Source organism: Euwallacea similis, chromosome 26 (assembly GCF_039881205.1).
Source record: "Euwallacea similis isolate ESF13 chromosome 26, ESF131.1, whole genome shotgun sequence".
NCBI lineage: Eukaryota > Metazoa > Arthropoda > Insecta > Coleoptera > Curculionidae > Euwallacea > Euwallacea similis.
The window spans coordinates 669,080-692,833 of NC_089634.1; the positions used below are offsets into that span (position 1 = coordinate 669,080).

The window sequence follows — 23,754 nt, forward strand, 5'->3', positions numbered from 1 at the left end:
TAACATATAAAAAGGGCAGGTGGAAAGCTCTGTGTTGAGTCAGTGACGTAGGTATTATAAAAATATGTAGCGAAAAAATTCTAAATTTACCAACAATTATATGGATAAATACCAATAACTGTATAAAGCTATATAATGTGATGATTTCTCTAATATGAAAAGGTTAGAAAATGGTTTACGATAGTTGGGGCTTATATAATATTGGTCTTATAATTATACGTTAACGTGCGCCCTAGTCCCACAACACCACAAAATCTCGTCGTTTTTTAAAGCATAATCACCTCTTCAAGATTGTTGACACCTCCAACAATCGCTTTCTACCTGTCAATTACCGCATTACAAACAAGTATAAAACAGCCCGAATTGCTGATCAAGAAGTCAATATTAGATATAAGTTCTCTATGTGTAGTCCGAACAGTTCTGAAAATGGGTATGTGTATTTAAAAAAAAAATTGTTCGCCATTTTGTCAAGAAATAACTTTAGGCCGTAATTTACCAGTACCAGTGCCATGCATGGTGTGCGGGGATAGATCCTATGGAAAACACTATGGTGTTTACTGTTGTGACGGTTGTTCCTGCTTTTTCAAGCGAAGCATTAGAAAGAACGTTTTGTATACTTGCATATGTATGTAAGGCTTAATTGCATCTTATAACTATTTGTCACCACAAGGCGGAAATTTCTAGCGGGAATCGGTCAATGCGTAGTAGATAAAGCTAGAAGGAATTGGTGTCCTTACTGTCGCCTGCAAAGGTGCTTTGCAGTACAAATGAACATATCAGGTAATTACACAATCTACGACTTTTTTATCTTTCCCCAACAAACAAAATTTTGGCAGCTGTTCAAGAGGAGCGCGGCCCAAGGAAACCCAAACTAACAATATTCCCCGCATTCAAACCTCCAAGCCTACCCCTCAATCCGGCATACGAAACAGTAGCCCATATCTTCCTATTCTCGATTAAGCAAGTGCGCCAAAACTCTGGTTTCGGTCTATTAGATCTTCAGGCTCAGAATCAGATTCTGAGCCACTTATGGGCGAATCTTCTCTGCTTCAAAATGGCCCACTACTGGACCACCGAATTAGAAACCATGCTCACGTGCATGGCTCCCATTATCCACATCTTTCAAGAACTGCATTTGGATGCAATAGATCAAGAGTTAGTCGAAAATATTATTCTCTGCAGGAAAGATTTGCTGCTGCATGATCAGAAGCAAAGCTCTCTAGCTGAGGTTTTGCAGGAGAAGGCTGTGGGAGGGTTATGGAAACGGAACTTAGAGGATAAAGGGAGATTTTGTAGGATTTTGGTGGTTTTGCCTGTATTGCACAGTTGTGGGGCTGAAGGGGTTTATTTGCACTTATTCAAGACGATTATAGGGGATGTGCCTATGGAGTCTGTCATTGCTACTATCTGAGTATTGGTTTTTGTAGATAGCTGGGCAACTTATTGATGCATTTTTACCATCTTAAGTTTGAACTAATTACAGGAGATTCAGAGCAATTGTGGCATGGGGAAGGGTTGAAAAATAGAAAAGCTTTAAAAATTGTACTTTACGTGTAAGAAGCATCAAGTTTTGTAAGAAGCAAAACGCGAAATAAGCTTAGGGTGCATACTGACTGACACAATCGTTTGTCACCTTTTTTCAATGAGGCTTAGGGCCATAGAAATGTCGTTGTAAAAATGCAATTTTAAAAAGGAACTTCTTTGAAAGTATGTGTATTGATTAATGTAGTTGATTTCCAATCTTCAATAAAGTTGTGTACTATGTAATGATTTGTTGCACGTTTCTTTTATATGCTAATTACAAATCATATACCGAATGACGTAATTATTCCTTATTTCAGATGTATTTGTCAAAAGACATCTGACTACAATCGATTGCTGCCATTTGTGTCAACCAAACATAACCTCAATGAAAATCGCTTTGTTTGATGTTTTGCAAAGTTGAGAAATCTCAAATTAAAAACGTCTCCTTTCTTTGATTCCTGTGCTAATACTTTGCAAAAATTGAGCCAACTAAGCCAACCGATATGAAGCCTGCTATTGTAGCTGATGAAATGTTCCCAGAGGGAGCAGGTCCTTATATGGAGTTTGATGAGGTATCATACCAAACTCTTTCAAGTTTCCCTCATAACATATTAAAGAAATATCAGCAATTCCCAATTTCAAACTCTCACGAAGCGCATTGGAAATTTGTCTTCAGAACCTACTAAGTACACATCTGACTTTTTTTAGGCAGGGGGGTCTGCTTCTCTACTGATAGATCTCACAGCAAATGAAAAGGCTGTGCATGCAGATTTCTTCAATGGTAAAAGTAAAGTACAAAGATCCTCAGGTATATTTCAAAAAGTACCTTCTTTCAACAGATTTTGATGATTTGTATGATGATGATGACCTACAGTAACCCAAATGAAACCTCCACAATTTTGTCAATATTATTTATTCATCGAATAGCATTAGGCAATACCACCCTTAGCACTGAGAATTTTTTTTTGTTTTCAATATTTTATCACAATCACAGACCAAAAATTCAATTTGTCCCCCAGAATAATAATTTAGAGTCACTGATGTATGAACCGTTATAATGTATGTATATATAATCTAGATAATAGTAAATTCTAGGAAGAATAATAAGAGTCTAAACCATACATAGTAATAAAAATAACTAAAAAAAAAATGGCATTCTAAGTCGTATTATTTCAAACCTTGCACTACATAACAATTAAAGGGTTAGAACCTATAATAATTTGTACAAGAAATCCTTGATACTTACGGTAAAATATGGACAATAGCTTTCAATACAATAGTGCAATGAAAACGTCAAACTCTAATAAGCAAATGAAATATAACAATATCATGCAGTAAAACCTTTGTCCCAGCCAATTAGATGTGATCAAAAACACCTTTAGTTTTCTTTTATACATTACTGTTGACGTGCAAACAAAAAATACGTACAAACTGAATTAACAAATTCTATGAGCTTAATATGTTTGCATTTTGTGTTGTCACCGTAAGGAATAATAATTGGAGAACTACTATTATAATTCTAAACACAGCATTGGTGTGTTTTAAATTCTTATTTTGCCATAGTGGGATTGACGAGTATCAACAATGAAAAGCCCTCAGTCCCAGAAGAAAAACAAAAACACAGTGGATACAGCTGCAAGTTAGAAACGCAATTCCAATAATAATTAACAAAGGAAATAATAATGTAAATATATTAAGAGTACAATATAATAAAGTGCAATGAGGAAAAAACATCTTGTTATTGCTAAAATCGCGCCCACTATGGTCCTTCTTAACCAAGTACATGAGCCCCATTACTCGGGACTCCCCTCCTTTTCGAGTAACCCTCTTTATGAGATCTGAACGCCTTAAGACACAATTTTACCGCAGCTAATTCAGATCATCACTGTCTAGGTCAGACTCCGCTTCCTCTTCCGAATAGTCCTGAGCGGCCGGGGACATTTCCAGGTCATTATTGCTGGAATGACGGGAATTGTCTTCCTCCAGAGTCGCTTCGACGAAGTCCGACATGGACGAGCAACCAGCAGTTGCTGATTGGAGGAGATCTTCTAAGCGGTCTTTCGAACCCGTAGCTAATCCTGTTTATGGGTTAAATTTAAAAAATCTTTTCAGGCTACGAGCAAAACTTACTTTCAACGTAAGGCCAAAGTGCTTCAGGGATGAGGGTTTTGATCCTTTCCAAGTCTTCTTTGGAGCATTTTCCAGTGTCCAAGCCTGCCATTGCAGTACATTATTAAGCTGAAAAGCAGCAAAAATTTACTTACCATGCATCAAACCAATTTGCTTCAGTATTTCCAGATCGTCGCTAATTTCAAACTTATCATTGAATTGAAACATGTACTCGGTCCTATAAAACGAAATAATTAAATTTGTCATTTGTGACTTCAGGAACAGGCACGTACTTATCATTGGAGATGCTACAATTGATTACAGTTTTCTTGTTAGTATTAACAGTAATGAAAGGAAGTTGAATACAAGAGTTAGCGCCAGGGGGCCCGTACACCTTCTCAGTTTCTTTATTCCTCTGTGCCAGGCTCTTGAAGGCAATTTGGCTCAAAATGAGATGGTAAAACTGCTTTTCTTTCTCCCTGATGCTCATATATTTTCTGTGCACTTCCTTTTCTAATTGTTGACATTCCTATTGTTGCCAAATATATATCAGAACTATCACATTAACTTCAAGGAATAATAACAAACCTGTAACGAATTAGTAGGTAATCCAATCCACCGAATTTCCTTTTTCTCTTTGGAGATAATGTTCATGGCCATGAGTACATTCAGCGCGTCATAGACACGTCTTCGAATGTTCTTCTGATCATACTGGTCAGCTAAAGGACTATTGGCATTGTTTTGCTGAGCAGTGAATTCCCTCACCAAATCATCCGCCACCTCATTATAAGTGGTGGTTACCTTTTCTTTGACCTTTTCACAAACTTTCATAGAGAAATGTCTTAAGCCACGACTGAGCTTCTCAGATTTGCGCAGTCTTTTACTAGGAAAAGCATACATGGAATGAGGTTTAAACATTGGTGTCCAAGGTACCTATCAGGTGCATAATCGCCTTGATCCCCAGAATCAGCACGTTTGCGCGCTAAAATAGGTGGCGATTTCCCCTGTTGCATTGAAGACTGCTGGATCACTGGAATTGCTTGAGAGATGGGGGCTTGCTGAATGTGAGAGGTTAATTTGATGTTTTGCTAAAATCAATTTTCTTGGGTAAAATCAAATTATTGTCATGTTCTTAATTTTACCATTTGAGCTGGTGTTAAGCAAATAGTCTTTGTACCTTTGGACAAGGTCCTATTTGCATGCTCTGTAAAAAGATTTCAATTAGGTAAATAGCAGAATTTGTTAAAGTAACTTACTTGGTCCTATGGGGTTGTTTACATTAAGAGTTTTAACAATTTGCTGCTGTGTTAAAGCTGGGGCATAAAACTGGAAAAAAATTCCTACTAACTAATCTTTTATAGCCTTACAAGAGCTAATATTACATTATAAAGTTTTAATGTTTATTGCAATCACACCTCAATTACAACAGCTATGACCTTAACTAGGGGGCCCATACATAATGGGAAAAATTTTGCAGTTTGAAGGTTTCTCTCTGTGTACATAGAGTATGTATGTGCTTTGGTATGAAGACTTACTTGTGTATGCCCTGATGTAACAGATGCAGGTTTTATAATCTTGACAGTGTGTCTGACGTCAGATAAATGGTGTGTAGATACAAGTCTTCCTGAAGACTCCACCAGTTTAACAATTTGCGGATGACCTCCTATATTCAATGGTACACGATTTCCTGCTAATTAAAAAAAGTGTTATTAGGCACTTACCTAAGAATAGAATCACCCATAAGTCAAGCCATAATCAACCGTAAGTCAAACATAACTCTCTTGGCTTAACATTTCTTGGGATACATTCATCCATACAGAAGTAACATTCATTGCAGACTTTGTTGAACAACAGTAGTTGACAATTGAAATGGAAGCTTCTAAAGTTTTAGTTAAATGTAAAGTCAAATATTTCATGAACTCATGAACTAATTTAAGAAGAGATTTTGAATGACAAGAATAGCAAGAAATATTTAAATAAAAGTTAGAAAAGTAAATAAAATTTCATTTTATTACAATATATGCATGTAAGACAAGTCAGAACATAGCATTGCAAAATCAACACTATTTTGATTTCATAACCTTGCTTAAAAAAAATAAGAAAGAAAATAGACAAGATAAGCAGACTTATCCCTGTACTTGATCTTGCATATGTGGTAATAAATTAAAATTTCAATTATTTTATAAAGTTTTACTTGAAATCCTGTTAGAGCAATGACTTCTAACTTGGGTTGATCTGAGTATTCATGCTGTCCAAGCCAAGGCCAATTATCACAATGTGAGAATCCATTGGATACCTATATTTGGATGAAAATGTGCTGAGGTTGGTAAGTCAGATCTCTATTTCAATAAGAGCTTACTAGCTGGGCATCAAAATCTTCGAAAAAAATGGCCTAAATTCAGAAAGTTATCCTAGCTCCCTTGCTATTAGATTCCAAAAAATTTTTAAATGGCTTAGAGCATGCAAATATATATTTGAAATTTTTGCAAGGTTTTATTTAACCCCCTGTATTAAAAATTAGAAATTTTCAATAGTGACCACTTATAGCCAGCTACTAAAACAAATATTTACCCACTTCAAATCTTCTAAAAGCATCCAAATCAAATTAGAGATTCATGAGATATATGATTTATAATTTTTTGTAATTAAAACAAGTTGTAGAAGTGGAGAATTTGGGACCTACACAGTCTTGACTTCGTTTCGGAAGTTTGTAATGTGAGAAATGCAGGTATCTACATGAAAGAATTTCTGAAAACATCACAATAACAAATGTTGCCTCTTATTGCTTCTGTATACATGGAATATTTCTTTACAAATGTCTTTCCAAGTACTCAGGTAAAAATGGTACATTTTCTGGCATAACCCATTCTTTTAAGGACATAAGATATTAGCTTCCTTTCAGGGCTGATTGAGGAGTTCAAATAACATCCAAATCGTCACTAAGAATAACAATTAAGGAACTGATTACGCTTTAGATTTATTATAATATATATTATAGTAAGTACCTAATAATAAACAAATCCTGCCTTCTGGCCCTACAGTACAGGGGCAAATGAATGAAATTTTACGAGCTTACCGTTGGTTCCCTTGATCACCCAGTTGGGGCTGCCTTGTTGCGGATTCATTTTCGACATTTCAAAAATCGTTCTCGAAACCTAAATACTTTGTAATGGCGTAGGAAATGAAGAAATTTAGGAAAAACTCAAACCACAAGCTTCCACAATGTCCTGCACTGAACCAAAATGGCGACCCTAAACAGGACGTAATTTATAGGTTTGTAGCCGCTGAACGGCTTTCACGAAAAACTCTCTGAAAATCTCGTTACTATCGCCGATTATTAAACTTCAAAAGTGCGAAAAAATCGAAAATTTTGCAATTAAAAGGACACGTCCACAAGGCCCCAAAGAGCTGCCTCTTGGTGCACGGTCACTTTTTTTCTTCTTGGCGGCGGGCAGAATGCTTATTTTCCATTGGCCAAGATGGACTCACGTGGGACCTTGGTTGATAGTTCCCGTAATCGCCGATGTATGTTCCTTTTCGCGCCCTTTTGGCTCTAGTACACCCGATTTTCTATCTCTGTTACACATAATAAGTGCCTATAAATCTATCGCAGAAAAATAGATTACTGTAATCGGAATCAGCTGAAGCAAACGTCACTGTCAGAGTCACATTATTTGTCAATGCCCTTTAACTCGAATCTCGGCCCTTTAACTCAAAACAAAACTTGGAAACATGGATTCAGTCCCTGGAAATTCAATTCCGGATAATTGTTTGGAGCAAATATTCTCATATTTAAGCCTACGAGACCTTAGGAACTGTTCTTTAGTGTGCAAAAGGTGGTACGAGTTTTTAAACGATGAAAATAACGACGTGTGGCGGTTGCACTGCATCCGAAAATTGGCCGAAGAGGCCCTCAAATCCGACCTCCTCTCCTCAGTTCCTACCTACAAAGCGAAGTTGCGGGCCTTTTACCACGCATGGAACCCCAATGATTGTTCTAGAAATATTTACATTAAACCCAATGGGTTTACTTTACATAGGAATCCAGTAGCTCAAAGTACTGATGCTTGTCGAGGGAAAATTGGGTTCAGACATGGAAGACACGCCTGGGAAGTGATATGGGAAGGTCCCTTAGGGACGGTGGCAGTGATTGGCATAGCTACCAAAGATGCCCCTCTGCAGTGTCATGGTTATGTTGCTTTGTTAGGGTCAGATGATCAAAGCTGGGGCTGGAATTTGGTGGATAATCATTTGCTGCATAATGGCGATGCTCAAGGCAACTATCCTTTATTGAATAATGCTCCCAAGTACCAAGTGGGTGAAAGGATAAGAGTTATTTTAGATTGTGATGATAATACATTGTCATTTGAGAAAAACTATGAATTTCTAGGGGTTGCATTTAGAGGTAGTGTTAACAATTATTATTATTATGATTCTGTCATGATTTCAGTGGTTATTTTTATAGGTTTACCAGACAAAAAATTGTATCCCACAGTATCGGCGGTGTATGGCAATACAGAAGTATCAATGGTTTATCTGGGGGTACCTCTAGATGGCTAACAAATCCCGAAGAATAGCCTAATTAAGCAGAACCGGGGAGAGAAAAAAGATATGTTTGAGAGAAGGAAATTGGTAATATTGGAATACAGACAACCAACAATCATCATCTGGTTCCAGCATAGCGTAGGTACCTCATGAATAGAGGTTTGTTGTTTGTAGAGGGAAGATGGATTTGGTTTGCCCATTGTGATATACCATCATACAGAAACTCATTAACATTTTTAATCATATTGATTAAATTTGTTTGTATCTTTTAAAATTTTGTCCCAAGATTTAAACAATACATGTTTGGTTTTATAGTGAGGATAGAAATTAACAAAAGAAGGAACTAAGGCAAAATGAAGTGCTTTTACTGCCTATGTAGATATATCAATTAGTTTTGGCATTTATTTAAAGAGTAAACTTGTTTGATTTTTAAAATTTTGCTAAAAAGCCTTTTAATAGTTGAAATTAGTGAGCAAATAATCTTAGAACTGGCAATTGCTTGTGAGCAATAAGATCATATAAATTTTGTTCCTCAAAGGAAATACTGTAAACTGGAACCCAATTTCATTGTTGAAAGAAATCTATATTATATTATTGCTTACCATCTATTACCAGCTTTGAACTCTTCTTAATTTCTATGGAAACCTGTACATTTGTACAGAATAAGTCCCATGGAATGTTTTACATAAATTGCACACAGCACTGTAAATACCTATTAGGTAAAATTAAATGCCATATTTAGGTCAGGCATTATTTTTTGCAACTAAACTTTAGCATTTTTCTGTTATTTAATGAAATGTAATGTGCTTCTATAATACTGATTTAGTGTTAAGGAAAATTTATTTGTAGACGCCAGTGATTCCAATCTTCAGTTGTACAGGGTGATTTGGTTAAAGGTTTTTAAACTTGAATCACCTTGTATATATACATTAAACAAAAGACTGTATTAGAGTAACATGTACCTTGATTTTCTAGTCATTTTGTATTGGTTCTTGTTTATTTACATTATTTGTTAATTCGTTTATATGTTGTTTTTACGAGTATATCGGAATTATAGCTGTAGGTGAACAATGCCATCACGTCCATTTTTTGAAATACTATGTATAGCTTAAATTAGCTGTAATATCTACCAAACGGGGAACAGGAGTTAATACCTAATCAAAACACGTCATTAATAGGTAAAATAGGCATTTCCATTGATCCTCTTTGATCTTATATTTGAACCATGCATTATTTAGTGAGACTTGATTTGCATTGAGCACAAGCTTAAAAAATAACCGAATATATGCCTACCTCTGTTGATTTTATTGCATTTTAGTCCCCATTTAAGTCCTGGAACTTGTGGTAGTTTTCCTTGAAATGGGGAAAAGGATACGACTCCACAAGATTACCTAAGCAGGTCTAGTTCCCAGAGTAGGTTCAGTTGTAAATTATTTTGTTTGTATGAATGTTTAGTAGACGTGTTGAAGAAGTAATAATGATAACAATTAATGTACAAACTGTATTTCTATTACTAGCAATTTTAAATATAAATGATAAATTTAATTACAATCTGGTGTTTTCATTATATGATCCCGAAGAAGTGGAGTAAACGTCGTAGTTTTGCTAACTATTTATTTATGCATTGATTTAACAACAATTTAAGAACAGTGTAAAAGTAGCTAACACGTTTAAATTGACGATTTTCGTAACAATAACTAACCTGAACTAACCTTACCAAGAAGACAAATAGAAATTATCTTATTGACAAAATCACTGTAATACATTGGCTCTAACTTTCTTTCAATAATCTACGAGGCCTTTAGTTTTGATTCAATGAATTATATCAGAACTAATAATTATCTATTGGTACCCGTTACAATAATCCGTTAGAAGGAGCCATAATAGCCATAGTAAATTTAGAAGAATAGTTTCTTCTGGATAGATACACCATGCAGCATAGTTGAACTAATGAGTGATTAATAAAGAGCTCCCAAGACAATCAAAATCATTATTAGCAGATAATATGCTTGAAGTGTAATTCTTGCGACTTGTGTATATGTGAATCACTGCAACTAAAGATCTATGTGAGATTCAACATCCAAATGTTTTAGACTTATTAATGATATAACTAAATTCTTCAAATTTAAACTCCTTCTAAGATTAACTATTTTTCTAAATAATAAATTTATTGAATTTTGCTACTCCCTGCTCTTTCCAGAGCGCTTCCTAAATCTATATCACAATGTAAAAATTCCTTGACACGGGTGTATTTGCACTTAGTCAAGAAGTAGCCGGCAACCAGGACGTACAATTTGCAAATTAAGGGACAGAGAAGGGCCTCATGGAAGAACACTGCCGTCCGATAGAGTTGGCCTTTAAACGGGTCCACGTCCAGAGGGCACATGATGTGATTCATGTTGATGTTCGTCAGCTAAGTATACAGTCCATATGTAAATGAGCATTAAGGGCAAGTTTAGTTAAAACATACAATAGAAACCCCTTGAAGGACGGTGAAGTGGTAGATCACCAAGAAGCTGTAAGCTAGCACATTCCATTGCATTTCGTTTAAGTCTTCCACGTTATAGACACCTTATTCAATTAAATTGGCGGTAAAGAATACCTCTAAAAAATGCTCGAACTTACCACCAACTCTAAGAAGATAATAAGGCACAACGAACATCATCCCATGTTGGACCCAATAGACCATAGCCTCAAACGGCAGCTAAAATCATCCCCCCATACAAATTTTATTCGCCATCAAGTCAAGAAAACTTACAAGTCTAGTATCGGTTTCCGAGAACACTAATGCTAAAAATGCCCCATTCAAGTAATTCAAATGCACTCTAAACACTGCAGTTACTGTTTTACTGGGTTTAGCAGTTAGAAGGTAAATCTTAAAACTCGAAATTGTATTAAGAACCAGTCAGGAGGGGTTTCACAAACCTGCATAGCAGTGGTGATATGACAAGGATTGAGCAGGTAAATGCCGGTTTTCGAGGCGCACTTGAAACCGATTTCCATACCCCAGCACAGACACAACAGACATGAGAGAAACCTGCGACCGAACCTGTCCTTTTCGCTATAGGTGATGTTGGGGAGGGTGCACTGCAAATTCAAATGCCTAATATGTATCTAAAATGGTGAAGGTGAAAGAACTTGAGGACGTACTTTGGGGAAACTCCACAAAAACAAATAGGTGCAAGTCACTAGGATCAGGATGGTTTCGATTCGTCTCCAGGTTACGTTGACGTATTCAATACAGTCTTTACCTGCATATTTCGTGATGGACATGTCGATTCCGCCAACGGCACAGTCCATGATGGATGTGTTATAACTATGGAAATTGACTAAAATGAAGCAGGATAGTTATTGGATATATTACAGTCTGACCTTATTGCTCAACTGAAATTGGATTAAGGTGATTTTCCGGGATAATTTCACATCTCCACTATAACCATATTGCCAGCATAATAAACATAATGCCGGAATACTTCCAAAGTGTGCGAGTTTTGCTCATTGTAGACATTGCGTCGCCTAGGAAAGCATAACTCTATCTTTCTTCGACTCACGGGCTCCTTATCCAAAGGTATCCAGGAATGTTATTATTTTCCAGAAACTTGCTAGCCTGGAGCCAACACTAAATTACTTTATACTTAAAACAACCGGTGGATTTGCTAATTACCGGGTTTAGTGAACATTTCTTCTAGACATGAATTGTGTAGTGTCGAGGCGCAGGATTGGCAGCGACCCAATTTATCCAGACGTTGCTCTATCAATATATCAATATTTGACCTAATTTTAGGGAAATCGTGGGGCTTCAGCTGCTTTGGATGGTTTTGCCGCACTAAAAACGCGTTACAATAAATATTGTTGCTATTTTCTTTGTCACTAATACCTAGTCCGCCGAGGAGTCATCTTTTGGTCGCCATTTGGGGTTGAAACAGTAGCGGAGCGCTATCGATTTTGGGGAGGAATCGCTGGCATTGCTGTTCAAGCGTTGACCTCTGGGGTTAGAAAAAGAGAGGGCAGCAATAGTCCCGATGCGTCCGGCGAGCAAGGGACGTCGGACAGAGATGCACGAGCGGACAATCAAGCAGCCTTTTTGGTACTTTAGTAAAGTTTAATTCACCCCACAAAAAATTTAAATCGACACCATTCAGCCCTTCCCGGTGCGTTATTTTTAAAGACATTACCCGTATAGTCCAGAAATTTAAACCGTTAATCAGACATAATGTAAATAATTAAAGGAAATTGGAGATTTGACGTATCAGAGTCGGCTTAATTGAGTCTTAATGAATTAATGGGTAAAACGGCTGAAAACCTTAAATTAAAGAAACTCATTAAGTTACACAGATGATGATGTGGGCCCCGATTTAAAAATCGTTAGAGGGCCCCTCTTTATTTCCCGAGGCTGACGACACCGTCATTAGGCCCCGTGAAATCCCCATCGTCTCATCGCTTTCCTTTGGTGATAGGAAAATCTGTATTGATATGAGATTTTCGGACATACGCTATTTCCCGCTCCGGGGGAAGAGCGAACCTAATCCCCACGTCAACTGGGGGGATGGATGACCCTACCACCTGCAGCCATTCCCACGCGAAGCTCCATACGTGTCTGAGCCCGCTATACGAGGGAGAGATCTAGCTTTATATGCAGAATATGCCCAAATATAATGATTTAGTGATTTCCTGTATCATACCAGAATCTAACCAAATTTGTTAACGTAGGTGGCCAGGCGAAAGCTCTCAGAATTTTCAAGCGACAAAGCGGACGATGCTGGAAGGGCCAAAGGAGTAGAAGATGATGTTATCTCCTTCTCTGTCATGGTTATCCGTAGGCAGTGAAAGTCAAAACGAGAAGAAGAAGTTCTTAAAGAATCTCATGAGCTGAACCGATTCGGATCGGAGAAAAAACAAATGTGCCGACTATCCGATCGATTCGAGAGAGTCAATTCAGTGCGTGTGAAACCCAAATCGCATTGGTCGACACAGTTTACTTATACAGTGTGGCTCTAAATTATACCCCCCGTTAACTTTTGAACAAATTGGTATTTTTTAAAAATCAAAAGCAGCATTAAAATAGGACAAAAAGCATTATCTTTTTGCGTTTGTTTATTTTTTTAAATATTGCTTATGGTACTGATAGGGCAAAATGACTGATTTTTTTTCAATTGAGGCAGGTCCAATGAAACCTCATATTGAAGGTATTTCAAAACTACATTTCATGAGCTAACGCGATTTAAAATCGATCAACTAGTTTTTTTTAGGAGAAAAATCATAAATAGGAAAAAATAAACATAAAAAAATCAACACAAACTCGGTTTCATAGTACATAAGTGATAAAAAAACTTGTTTGCTGCTAAGAAATTAATTAAAAATTCGAAATGGGCATCATTTTGCTCCTGACAAAAAAAGCAACCTTTTAACAAATACAGGGTGGTCCAATTGCTATGGGCCACTATTGCTATCTTCTAAACCATGGACATTACAAGTTCGGTTAAATTAGACAAAAGTTGTTAAATTTGATGACAAGTTAAGATCTCGAGACACTGTTGCCAAAATTTGTTCAGTTTCGGAAATATTGGAAAAAATAGAATTTTGCCAAAAACGTGTTTTGTAAATAAACCGAAAACTAAGGGTTTTAGAAAAAAGTTTTTCTCATAACATTTTATTGTTTTTTAAGCTTCTACACACTAATGATAAATTTTAAAAAATAACACTTTTAGTTTCTGAGATATCGACACTAACTTCAAAAAAATATTATATGTAAAATATATAATAAAACATGCATTTAAAATAATAAAAGAAAAATCCAGGTCCGCATTTAAAAAATTGAAGTTAGTGTCGATATCTCAGAAACTAAAAGTGCTATTTTTTAAAATTTATCATTAGTGTGTAGAAGCTTAAAAAACAATAAAATGTTATGAGAAAAACTTTTTTCTAAAACCCTTAGTTTTCGGTTTATTTACAAAACACGTTTTTGGCAAAATTCTATTTTTTCCAATATTTCCGAAACTGAACAAATTTTGGCAACAGTGTCTCGAGATCTTAACTTGTCATCAAATTTAACAACTTTTGTCTAATTTAACCGAATTTGTAATGTCCATGGTTTAGAAGATAGCAATAGTTGCCCATAGCAATTGGACCACCCTGTATAATGCTTTAAATTAACTAAAATTTGTGGGTTAATAGATCTGTATACTTCTGTAATTTCATATTTAAATTCCACTAAAAAACTATTTTTATTGCACTAAAGAACTAACTTACGATGATCAGACTTCTAACTGCCCATAGAAAATTATGAAGAAGAATGATGTGGTTTCAAATTCAAATTTCAAATTTAGAGCCGCACGGTATCTACAAGGCGTCTCAGCGAAAAGTGTCAACCCTAAATACCTTTTTTGTTGTTTGTTAAAAGAACGCTAAAACATGTCAACTTTAATAGGAAGAAGAATATCATTTGGGAAGAGAGTTGTTTTCGAAATGTCATCCTTCGACCCCTGGAAACCACCCCCTTGAAATTTTCACATTAAAAGAGGGGTTGTGTTCTACTTTGTTTGGAAGGTTATTTCATTTTCTACGTCGCCCAGCTTTTATTTTCTATTTTTGTACGTCGGTCTTGCAGAAATTAAACAAAAATCAAATAACTTGATTTTAACTATTTGTACTGATATTTTATTTATTTTATCGTGAGGAATGTTGAAAGTGACCTCCATTGCCTTCCATGCACATAAATTATTGACTTGCACTTTTCGACGATTCAGGCACGTAACTCCTCAAGGAAGTCAGATTGTATGTCCCCATAAGAAAAAATCCAGGGGACTAAGGTCAGGGGATCTCACTGGCCACTCCACTGAACTTCTGCCGATCCATCTTCCAAGGAATTCTTCATCTAGAAATTATGAGACAGCAGCAGTATAATATGACAGGCGTTCCATCCTGTTCAAAAACTAATTCTTGTTCTACGAAGCGGGGATCTTTTTCAAGTATTTCAGTTATCCTGGGAGATATAATCCACGCTAGTCTTATTAAATTTAATTAGCAATTTAGATACATAAGGGCGGCATACCATTTGGTCAGGATGATTTAAATTGAAGACACGAGCTCCTACTCTTACAGAATTATTGTTTTTTTGATACAGAGTCACAATCTCGATTCTCTCTTGTAAAAATAAAAAAAAAGCTTGATCATGTTGAGAATAAAATTGCCTTTCAAAAGAGGTGTAACACAAGTCCTCTTCCAATTTAAAAACTTCAAAGGGGTGATTTCCGGGGGTAGATGGGTGACACTTTGAAAACTACCTTTTCACCAAATGATGTCCCCCTCCCTATCAATGCTGACGTGTTTTTGCGTTTTTTTTTAACAAACAACAGGAAAGATATTCAGGGTGGACACCTTATATATGGAAGTACATGCCTCGCCAAGGGCTGAATCGTCACGACCGGAGTCTCTATTCGCCGATTCAGTGCCTTGACGACGCATCTCACTTCGGGCAAAAATCATACCGACTGCTGACCGATCCAAGTGCCGATTTTCAGTTTCTTAAATTGACAATTTTTCCATTCCAGGAGAGTATATAGCATCAATTATCTTACTCTCTCTTCGTTTAAATTTCCAGATTTAGACCTTCTCTGGAGTCCCGAGTTTTTGCCGTACTAAAATCCATCAGACGATAAATCTACGGGACTTGTCCGAGAGTGTGTAAATGTCTGGATCCTCGTCCTGAGCGCTCGACTAGTTTTAACGCCGAACACCTGGTCCCGTTCACATCATTTGTAGGGCTTAAGATTTGCGCTCCTCTGGTTTAGGGCTTCCTCGTCGTTAAATTCCATTTCTGCGAGATTTCATTGAAAGCGGGCCACTTTGGAAAAATCGTACTTGTTTCTGATATGGGGTAATTGAGACAGTGATTTAGCATAAAGGCTCAATTCCAGTGACGTCACCTCCTGTGCCCGTTTGACAAAGTGGTCGGGCGCCACTCCAATTGAGACGGCGTTTGTTGCGTTTCCAGGCCCTGTTGTTCCTGCCTCGTTTGATTTATGACTGTTGTTTCAATTGGAATTAATACTTCCTGTGTCGAATAATAAATAACTCATTTATGCATTGGATTCATTCAAAATTGCGCTCCAGGATCTGACAGGTCTGTACGAAACCAAGCGAGGCTAAGTCGTATCTGCGCAGAAAACTGAAATATTCTGGATTTCCTGTACTTGCATGACTTGTTACCATCAACAAAAATTGTCTTATTTACTTGCAGAGAGCTTAATTAAGGAAGCCAATCATAAATCATTCAATTTAAACTGATTAATTAGCCCAGTGCTAATCTGAATCACTTTTGCCAAGATTTCTCACGCTTATTGTAAGTCCGGCTATAAAGATGTCCCACGCACGCCAACAGACCAGAATCAAGGCAAAACATTTGGCTTTTAGTGATTGTGTGCAATTAATCAACATGCATCTGAAATATCCAAAAAAGATACGAGATCAACTTCAGCTGTTGAGAAATGACAGATGGTGGTGGTGCAACAGCTCCCAGGACGTTAAAAGCCATCGAACTATAGCCCAAAGCTTAATGACACTCGAACCACCCCTATACAGGCCTATTACGCACCTCCTGATTACCTCACTTCTAATGTTAACTCTGCCTATATAGACATCCGGCCTCGCTCCCTCTTAGTAGGTCCCTCTCTGGTCCACTGCCTCTGTTTATGCTGCAAAACTCCCCTAAACTGAAACTACGACCATAATTATGCCCTAATTATTATTATGCCATTACAAGAGTTAGTCAACATGCTTGCCATTCTTCGATATAGATTTATTATTCGCGCTCCTAATCTGGGTGGAAATTTGACCATATGGAACTCTTTCCGAAATGTCATCAATGAATGTGTGACTGTTTACAATTTAAATCCACAACTCGGTTAGAGTGTGGTCAATTAAGGCCAAATCCTCACGACGGATTCGCACGATCTGGTGACCCTCTAAGACTGGATGATGTCACGACTCGGTGAATCACTTGTCCACTTTAATAAACGAGGTTTAATTAGTGGTTTAGATGTTTGAAAAAATCTTTCACGTCCTTACTATATTGTTGCTGCCTACGCAAGTAGGGTTGCAACATCTCTTTTAGTTCCGAATATGCAGGCTTGTATTCATGTGCCAGGGTTCCTAACAATCCATGGTTGTTTGGCAACTAAATCAGTTAATGATTGACTTAAAACTATGAGTATCTTCTACAAAGGGTAGGAGACACCTACAGTTTTTTTAGTTTTTCATTTCTTGATCGTCGATATTTGTATGTCGTGATCCAATTGCCTTCAAGAACATATCATTTGGGTACTGCTATTACTTGAATCTTAATAGCATTCAAATTTTTGGCATTCTATATAAGAAAAATTGCTGTTTTTGTAGTTAAAACTCTCATTTGCCACCACTGTGCCACTATTAAACCATACGGAGCGCCACCTACCCCGCACCATATAACACGTTGATCAGATCTTCTGTTTTCGTTTAAGAGCGTGTATCAGAGAAAGACGGCTAGGTACTACGCAGTAGTGAAGATTCGTTTTGAGTCATAGCTTGATATGAATAGTGAGGGAAATGAGAATTTAAATAGACAAATTGAGAAGTTTTTCTTGAATTCTTTAAGTAATCCTGGAAATTTATAAAGGGCGAGGTACCCAATTTTGTAATTTTTGATAATTTTCGGTACCGATATGTCAGGAGCCCCTGGAGAAATTGCCTCAGAAAATCTACCTGAGAACTATTAGAAGCCTGATGGTAAGTTGTAATGTGCCTTTTAGCTTTTCAGAAAGTGCTTGACGGTGTTTCTGACGGACCTTCTTCAAACTTGCTTACCAAGGTTGCAGGCCCTCAGATGAGGCGCGAAATAGGATCAAAATCAGTTGATTAAAGAAAATATCTGCATCTTGATAGAAAGTTGAATGAAATTTCTTCTCCCAAACTTCAATGAGTTTATCAGATAATTCGCACATCCGCCCCATAGTCAGCCACAAAGAAGCTCCCGGAACAACAACTGTCAACTTACCGCCTAGGCGGTATAATAAAATAGTTAGTAAAGCAATTCCCTCAACATAAATATTTTTCGAGTACAAAGACAAAACTTAGATGGAATATCTGGGCGCTCCGCCCCGCTATTTGAGCAACCCCTTCGCGATGCAAATGCGATACGCCCGTGGCGTCCCGGCAGCCTTTTCAGCCATCTGGCTGACATCAAAGGATTTTATGTAGATGCGTCGGTTAAGAAAATAAAAAGTTTAAAACAGTGCTTAATTTGAATTCCGCATGTAAAGAAACCCAAATAGGGCTTTGAGAAAACGAGCGAGGGCGCTTCACACGCAGACGACAGATCTTTACACGCCCCGGTGGTTGCGGTTTTAAAGGGGTTTCAAGCAATGATAATATTGAGTTTGAGCTGTTTTTTTAGCCCGCACTAAATAGGGGACAGTCAAAAAGCCTAATTCCCATCGATATGTGGCGAGGAAAATATTATATGAAGTAATAATTCTAATCAGCGGTTGTTTTATGGGGCCCCCGTCAGAAGACAGGCCATAAAATCATCAATTTAATCGTGTAGTTATTGTTTTTTCAGCTGTCTGATAATTGTTGTGCTAACAAGAGTTAAAGTGACGAGTCCCGCATGGCGTTAGCCTTTTTTAATGCGCAGATTATGGTGGTAGATATCGCTTCCTCGCTCGCCATCGAAAGCCATGGAGGTAGCCCGATATAAACACTTTTCCCTAGATTTCCTCTCACGTTTTCCAGTGGATTTTTTCATTCCCGGACTCATCCATTATTAACAAGTCCATTCTGATTCGGAAAACACCTCGGGTGGCACAAAGCAATCGTCTCCGAAACGAGAATCTAAACGGTAATAATATGCAAATACCGGATGGAAAAGGAATCGCCCGATTCCCTCGGGAATTACTCTTCAAATGGGATAGAGACCAGTTTATGCAATCTAAGGAGAATCACTATATAAAATGAAAGTTGAGAGCGACAAAACTAACTAATTTTCCAAGTCAATACAACAAATCTGTAGCCGCAGCAATTGGGCTCAATTGACCCTGTCATAAACAAACATGATCTCATTAGCCTAATCAATCGCATTATCGCCACGCAGCCGAGTTACCCCATCCAGGCTGGAAACAATCAACGGCCAATCTTCTCATAACATTGGAATTTCCAGTCTGGAAATCGCCATTTTTCAGTTAGGGCCGCGTCTATTTGCAATGCAAAAGGGACCCCAATTCCAGCGTACGACACCCCGGAGACGCGCGGATCGGCTCCGGGCCCCCGGATTGACTCGATACGAAACCGACAAAGAAACGGTTTAATTCGCCTCCAGGAAATCTTGCGGGGAGATTGTCTGCCGCAGCCCGAAAATTGAAAACGCCTATTTGAATAATACGGCCCTGATATGAGCAGCTTATTTGCTTTTACGACCGTATAGGTTCCGGGTCTCTTTCAAACAGAATTTCCTCGGGATTGCTCTATTTCATACGTATCGATGAAATCGCGAAATTCAGCCGCGCTCATGAACTAGACGACTCGTGATCATACGCACCTCTGCATACACGAAAAAAAGAAAAATGCATTCTAGTTTCGTTAGCGACAGCTCTAATCTAAAAGTATCTCTATTCCAAGTGGGGTGCATTTCAGGGCTCGAGTCCCCCCGAGACTCGCATGATGGAAGCTCAGTTGAATTATGCGCTTTTGCCTTCTGATTTAATCTCTCCTAAATGGATTGGACTAGGTAATTGATCTTTGTCCGCAATAATAATACCCTCATGCTTGATTTGCGAATTTATATCATTCATACGTGCGCTTAGGAGACAATTGATAGCACCGAGCGTTAATTGGTCGTTAAGCACGAGCGTGTGAACCAACCATACAACTCGGACAGTTTTTGGTCTTTTTCGGATCGTGGTTTCCTGCCAGTTGTGAGGCGATGAAGCTTAATTACTACTAATATAAGTTTCATTCACATCTACTAGACCACATGTGTTTGCTAGATTAAATCTGTCCGTGGCCGAGGACTCGACTTGCACCGAAACAGTGCCCTTTGATTGGGGACTCGATTGTTTAATTGACAGTTAGATCCTGCTGGCAACGGCAATTAGCAGGACGGTCGCGTCCGGCACTTATTCCCAATTTCCCCATAATCGGTTTTAAATTGATTTATAGTCAGTTTTACCGCCAATTAATTATATCGGCCCTTATTCATTAAAATCGCCCCCCGAGCGAGACTTAATTACCAGGGCAATAAAACAATCATTGTAATTGCATCACTCGTATCAGTAAGCTTTATTTGTTAGTCTTAAGCGACTTTGTCCATGTTTTTAGCGAAACAGTTCAACAGGGATTTTGTGGTGCTGCAGGACTTGGGCTTGGACTCAGGAGAGGCGACCTCCCTCTCGCAAGTTGCGGCTAGGGACCTGAGTTCGGCTATTTTTTTTAGATCGCCCCCGCTGGCTGCAGAGAAGGCCACCACGAAGCCTTTTCGGTTGAAGCGGCCGTCCTCTATTATGTGGAGCTTGTTGAAAATACACTCTATCATACAAGTTCCTGGAAAATATTACATTCATAGAGACCTTGTTAAGGCGGTCAAGCAGCGTCTCAAGTGACCCGTCACTTCAAAAGCCGTGCTGTTCCTGCACATTAAAAAATCCCTCAAACCGTTCATCAGGGTTAAACGAAGTTTCCGGAAATTTTCTTGTGCTTCAGCTTGGTTCAGGTTCGATTAGGAATATTCTAAGAATGGCCGTAAATGGCAACCACGCGACATTCTTTTGTCACAGCAACATAAAGCTGCCCCACGAGAGAGACAAGGACAGACATGGAAGGTTGGTGTCAAAATATGTTTACTCAGTTGCCAGACTTTGCTTAATTGCCGGTTTTGTTTTGTCTTGAATTATCAGATGTGAAAAGAACGTTAGGTTTGTGCCACACGAGCTTCAGCGTTTGACTGACAAGCCTCTCACATAAATTCCACTCAACTTAAATCTCTAACCTTCATCAGTGGTTGGTATTTTCCTCTTTAAAATCGTTTCGTAGTCATCATTGCTGGCTCCTGCTTGCTTCTGGCAGTCCTTGATCCACCCCAAAAGCTTTGGGTTCTCTGCTGCGTCGACCTGTTTAGCCAAGAGGAGGAGAGCACCTACAAGAGTGTGCTTAAAAGTTCATTTGGAAAGTTTCAAACTGAAAACTGCTTACAGGTTGCCATTAGTACTGCGCAAATAAATTTCATTTTAACAGCAGCACTTGCGGTGCCACAAAATGACTAGGAATGATGGATCATCGTCGTTGAGCATGATTTTTGATGTAGAACAATCAAATTGCAATAAGTTTATCTTTCTATTAAAATCGGCATTTTCAATGCCATTTGAACGTTAACCCATTATAGGATTGTTAATACTCGTTGATGATGGTTATTGTATTACTAAGTATTACATTGTTTGCGGTATATACCTACGTTGCGGTGCTTCATACAATGGTATTTTTACGGTTGAATTCAGCAACAGAGGATCTGAGCGAAACGCGAAAATATGTCACGAAGAGCCTCCCGAAACGGAAGAGCCTCGTGAATCAGCAGGAAGTAATCCTGCGGGAAAGGCGCCCTTTGTCGCCGCGACGCCTAATTGTTGCGCTTAATCCCGGTTATTGTCTTTCGACAATGCATTACGCCCGTAAAACGCCATAAACGTCGTCCTCCGGAGGGGGCTTAAGCGCTTCTTTTCTCTAATCTTATATTAGTCGGGAACAACCGCGGAAACAATGTCGTCGTAAATACGATTAGCCTGTCATTCGTTCCTGCCTGATGATAATTTAAGGGCTGCATAATGCAGGGAAAAAAGAAAATCTCGCCCCCGCGGGGGGCACACGACGCAGGCCCTGACGGATTAAATGTAGGGCTTTGTTGAGGTGCAATAGGAACGTCGAGTGAAAGAGCCGTGATTTGGGGTCCCGCAATCTCGGCAGGACAATGGTGGAGGGCGGGGCCCCGGGTTTAGTTGCCAGGCCAATAATAACTGGCTTTTTGGCCGCGGACTTCGGGGCCTAGTCAAGAACGGCATGTAAATTTTAATAAAGGATAATTCCGGCTAAACATACATTGAAGTTTGACAGGCACTAATTTACAATAGCGCGGCGAAATCAGACGGAGAGACGAGAATGCCGTAGCGCGGTTCATAAATATGTTTCAGGCCTGATCCAGATTATTTATTACGTTTTTTTACGCCTCAGTCAAGGCTGTTATGCCTGAGACATCATGTGACAATCCATCATTTTTCGGGGCAACTTGTTCAGATTTGGCAATAACTAATGGAACGGCAATAACTTTACTTAAGAACCAGTGTTTGCGACAGGATTTAAAATCGAAAGAAACAAAAATCAAGAAATTTGCTCTAGGAGGCTTGGCAACAGAGTCTAACACGCCAAACAGAAATATACGCTGGGTTGCCAATCCCTTGCCATAAAGCTGCGCCAAGCGTAAAAGGGCGAGGTTGCCAATGCGCACTTTTAGTATGCAATTTCCTTAATTTCGATTTGGGATCTTTGTGCCCCCTTTTATGGAATTTGAACGATTTTTTCTTTTTTGTTCATTTGGAGTCGTGGCGCCCGGAAAGTTCAGTCGAGAATGAATTAATGATCAATGTCAATGTACGTTCTTTGGAAACGTTCGATACAAACTCATTTTAACAGCAGGGACACTTTGATTCAAAATTAAGAAATTTCTTTAGGGGAACCGGCAACCATGCCTAACGCAACAAACGCCAATGTAGAATGGCGTGCCTGTCAGCTACCGTATAGCTTGAATCGGTGTTAATTAGCGGCGTTGCCGATGTTCGGTTTTCCTCCGAAAAATGAATCATTTTGAGCTAACTTGGTATGGGTTTTACTCCTGTTTCTCACGTTTATAAACATCAGTTAGTACCCATTAAAACGCTCTATCAATCTTCCTCTCTCCAATCCAAGTTTATATCTGTGTTCTTGCCTCCCTTTCTACGGCTCCTATAATAAACGGTTCTCTGCACCGAACTTTCCAACTATAAATCCCAACTGAAAACATGAGAAACTTTCGAAATCACAATGTAGCCCGAAACTTGCAACTATGTACTACGGCAATTTGGCCTTTGCAAGCTCTACGTCTGATAAGATTGGAAACCGAGGGTGCCCCAGGTGTCGCAAGTCGAAGCTTTTACCTAAAGTGCAATCTGGAGTCTGGCAAAGTCCACTTTCGTAAAATCAGCGAGCGGAACGTGCACTTAACTCGATTATTCGACCTTTGGCTCTGATCGTACAAAAACAAACTTGATTCGATTAAAATCCTTTCCTTCTCGTCGATGGAGGGCGTCCATCCTTCGCCACTCCAATACAAGATCTATGTACGAGGAGGTTTATTAGATCAAATTCGCGTATGTAACTGTCGAATTATCCCATCCGAGGAGGAATGAGCTTCTGCATGGGGACACGTACGTTCACCCCTGCAAAACTGCAAATACCGCACGAAAGGTAATAAATAGTGAGGAGTGTGCATATGCAAAGACAAACCGAGATCCATCATTTTTATGA

At 38.5% G+C, this 23,754-nt stretch overlaps 6 protein-coding genes across 8 annotated transcripts; 3 read left to right on the forward strand and 3 right to left on the reverse strand.

Annotated features, from left to right (window-relative positions):
• The first annotated feature begins 489 nt into the window (after positions 1–489).
• Hr83 (Hormone receptor 83) lies at positions 490–1,482 on the forward strand. Its single transcript, XM_066402548.1, has 3 exons — positions 490–625; positions 685–780; positions 837–1,482. The coding sequence occupies exons 1-3, from the start codon at positions 514–516 to the stop codon at positions 1,409–1,411; spliced, it is 783 nt and encodes a 260-aa protein (XP_066258645.1). The 5' UTR covers positions 490–513; the 3' UTR covers positions 1,412–1,482.
• A 411-nt stretch (positions 1,483–1,893) lies between these two features.
• LOC136417101 (COP9 signalosome complex subunit 9) lies at positions 1,894–2,651 on the forward strand. Its single transcript, XM_066402616.1, has 3 exons — positions 1,894–2,096; positions 2,233–2,305; positions 2,364–2,651. The coding sequence occupies exons 1-3, from the start codon at positions 2,028–2,030 to the stop codon at positions 2,399–2,401; spliced, it is 180 nt and encodes a 59-aa protein (XP_066258713.1). The 5' UTR covers positions 1,894–2,027; the 3' UTR covers positions 2,402–2,651.
• Dp (transcription factor Dp) lies at positions 2,497–7,098 on the reverse strand. Of its 2 annotated transcripts, none has more exons than XM_066402611.1 (10): positions 6,710–7,098; positions 5,169–5,320; positions 4,890–4,959; positions 4,776–4,837; positions 4,567–4,721; positions 4,222–4,516; positions 3,927–4,162; positions 3,789–3,871; positions 3,655–3,738; positions 2,497–3,602 (listed from the first exon to the last, which is right to left on the reverse strand). In XM_066402611.1, the coding sequence occupies exons 1-10, from the start codon at positions 6,765–6,767 to the stop codon at positions 3,394–3,396; spliced, it is 1,404 nt and encodes a 467-aa protein (XP_066258708.1). In that variant the 5' UTR covers positions 6,768–7,098; the 3' UTR covers positions 2,497–3,393. The 2 variants fall into 2 exon arrangements, with proteins under 2 accessions (XP_066258708.1, XP_066258707.1); XM_066402610.1 differs by having other exon boundaries at positions 5,169–5,323.
• A 195-nt stretch (positions 7,099–7,293) lies between these two features.
• Positions 7,294–9,729, forward strand: Fsn (F-box synaptic protein). Its single transcript, XM_066402615.1, has 2 exons — positions 7,294–8,038; positions 8,099–9,729. Exons 1-2 carry the CDS (start codon positions 7,366–7,368, stop codon positions 8,191–8,193), a joined length of 768 nt encoding a protein of 255 aa, XP_066258712.1. The 5' UTR covers positions 7,294–7,365; the 3' UTR covers positions 8,194–9,729.
• LOC136417099 (transmembrane protein 164) lies at positions 9,706–12,035 on the reverse strand. Of its 2 annotated transcripts, XM_066402614.1 has the most exons (8): positions 11,843–12,035; positions 11,551–11,785; positions 11,329–11,494; positions 11,104–11,265; positions 10,937–11,053; positions 10,804–10,882; positions 10,649–10,749; positions 9,706–10,591 (listed from the first exon to the last, which is right to left on the reverse strand). In XM_066402614.1, the coding sequence occupies exons 3-8, from the start codon at positions 11,476–11,478 to the stop codon at positions 10,346–10,348; spliced, it is 855 nt and encodes a 284-aa protein (XP_066258711.1). In that variant the 5' UTR covers positions 11,479–11,494; positions 11,551–11,785; positions 11,843–12,035; the 3' UTR covers positions 9,706–10,345. The 2 variants fall into 2 exon arrangements, with proteins under 2 accessions (XP_066258711.1, XP_066258710.1); XM_066402613.1 differs by having other exon boundaries at positions 11,551–12,035.
• Positions 12,036–20,477: 8,442 nt separating this feature from the next.
• LOC136417122 (general odorant-binding protein 19d-like) lies at positions 20,478–21,454 on the reverse strand. The gene is made up of 3 exons (XM_066402657.1): positions 21,397–21,454; positions 21,194–21,340; positions 20,478–20,748 (listed from the first exon to the last, which is right to left on the reverse strand). The coding sequence occupies exons 1-3, from the start codon at positions 21,428–21,430 to the stop codon at positions 20,501–20,503; spliced, it is 429 nt and encodes a 142-aa protein (XP_066258754.1). The 5' UTR covers positions 21,431–21,454; the 3' UTR covers positions 20,478–20,500.
• Between the last annotated feature and the right edge of the window lie 2,300 nt (positions 21,455–23,754).

Coding starts and splice junctions, on each gene's coding strand:
- Hr83 (XM_066402548.1), top strand. CDS start 514: ATGGTGTGCGGGGATAGATCCTATGGAAAACACTATGGTGTTTACTGT. Junction 626..684: donor CGTTTTGTATACTTGCATAT/GTATGTAAGGCT, acceptor GGAAATTTCTAG/CGGGAATCGGTCAATGCGTA. Junction 781..836: donor AGTACAAATGAACATATCAG/GTAATTACACAA, acceptor AAATTTTGGCAG/CTGTTCAAGAGGAGCGCGGC.
- LOC136417101 (XM_066402616.1), top strand. CDS start 2,028: ATGAAGCCTGCTATTGTAGCTGATGAAATGTTCCCAGAGGGAGCAGGT. Junction 2,097..2,232: donor CTTATATGGAGTTTGATGAG/GTATCATACCAA, acceptor GACTTTTTTTAG/GCAGGGGGGTCTGCTTCTCT. Junction 2,306..2,363: donor GCATGCAGATTTCTTCAATG/GTAAAAGTAAAG, acceptor TTCTTTCAACAG/ATTTTGATGATTTGTATGAT.
- Dp (XM_066402610.1), bottom strand. CDS start 6,767: ATGTCGAAAATGAATCCGCAACAAGGCAGCCCCAACTGGGTGATCAAG. Junction 4,960..5,168: donor TTACATCAGGGCATACACAA/GTAAGTCTTCAT, acceptor ATTTTTTTCCAG/TTTTATGCCCCAGCTTTAAC. Junction 3,872..3,926: donor TGTAGCATCTCCAATGATAA/GTACGTGCCTGT, acceptor TTCGTTTTATAG/GACCGAGTACATGTTTCAAT.
- Fsn (XM_066402615.1), top strand. CDS start 7,366: ATGGATTCAGTCCCTGGAAATTCAATTCCGGATAATTGTTTGGAGCAA. Junction 8,039..8,098: donor TCTAGGGGTTGCATTTAGAG/GTAGTGTTAACA, acceptor TTATTTTTATAG/GTTTACCAGACAAAAAATTG.
- LOC136417099 (XM_066402614.1), bottom strand. CDS start 11,478: ATGGACTGTGCCGTTGGCGGAATCGACATGTCCATCACGAAATATGCA. Junction 11,266..11,328: donor TTTTGTGGAGTTTCCCCAAA/GTACGTCCTCAA, acceptor TTGAATTTGCAG/TGCACCCTCCCCAACATCAC. Junction 10,592..10,648: donor TCCTTCAAGGGGTTTCTATT/GTATGTTTTAAC, acceptor CTGTATACTTAG/CTGACGAACATCAACATGAA.
- LOC136417122 (XM_066402657.1), bottom strand. CDS start 21,430: ATGAAATTTATTTGCGCAGTACTAATGGCAACCT. Junction 21,341..21,396: donor CGCAGTACTAATGGCAACCT/GTAAGCAGTTTT, acceptor ACACTCTTGTAG/GTGCTCTCCTCCTCTTGGCT. Junction 20,749..21,193: donor AATACCAACCACTGATGAAG/GTTAGAGATTTA, acceptor AATATTTTCCAG/GAACTTGTATGATAGAGTGT.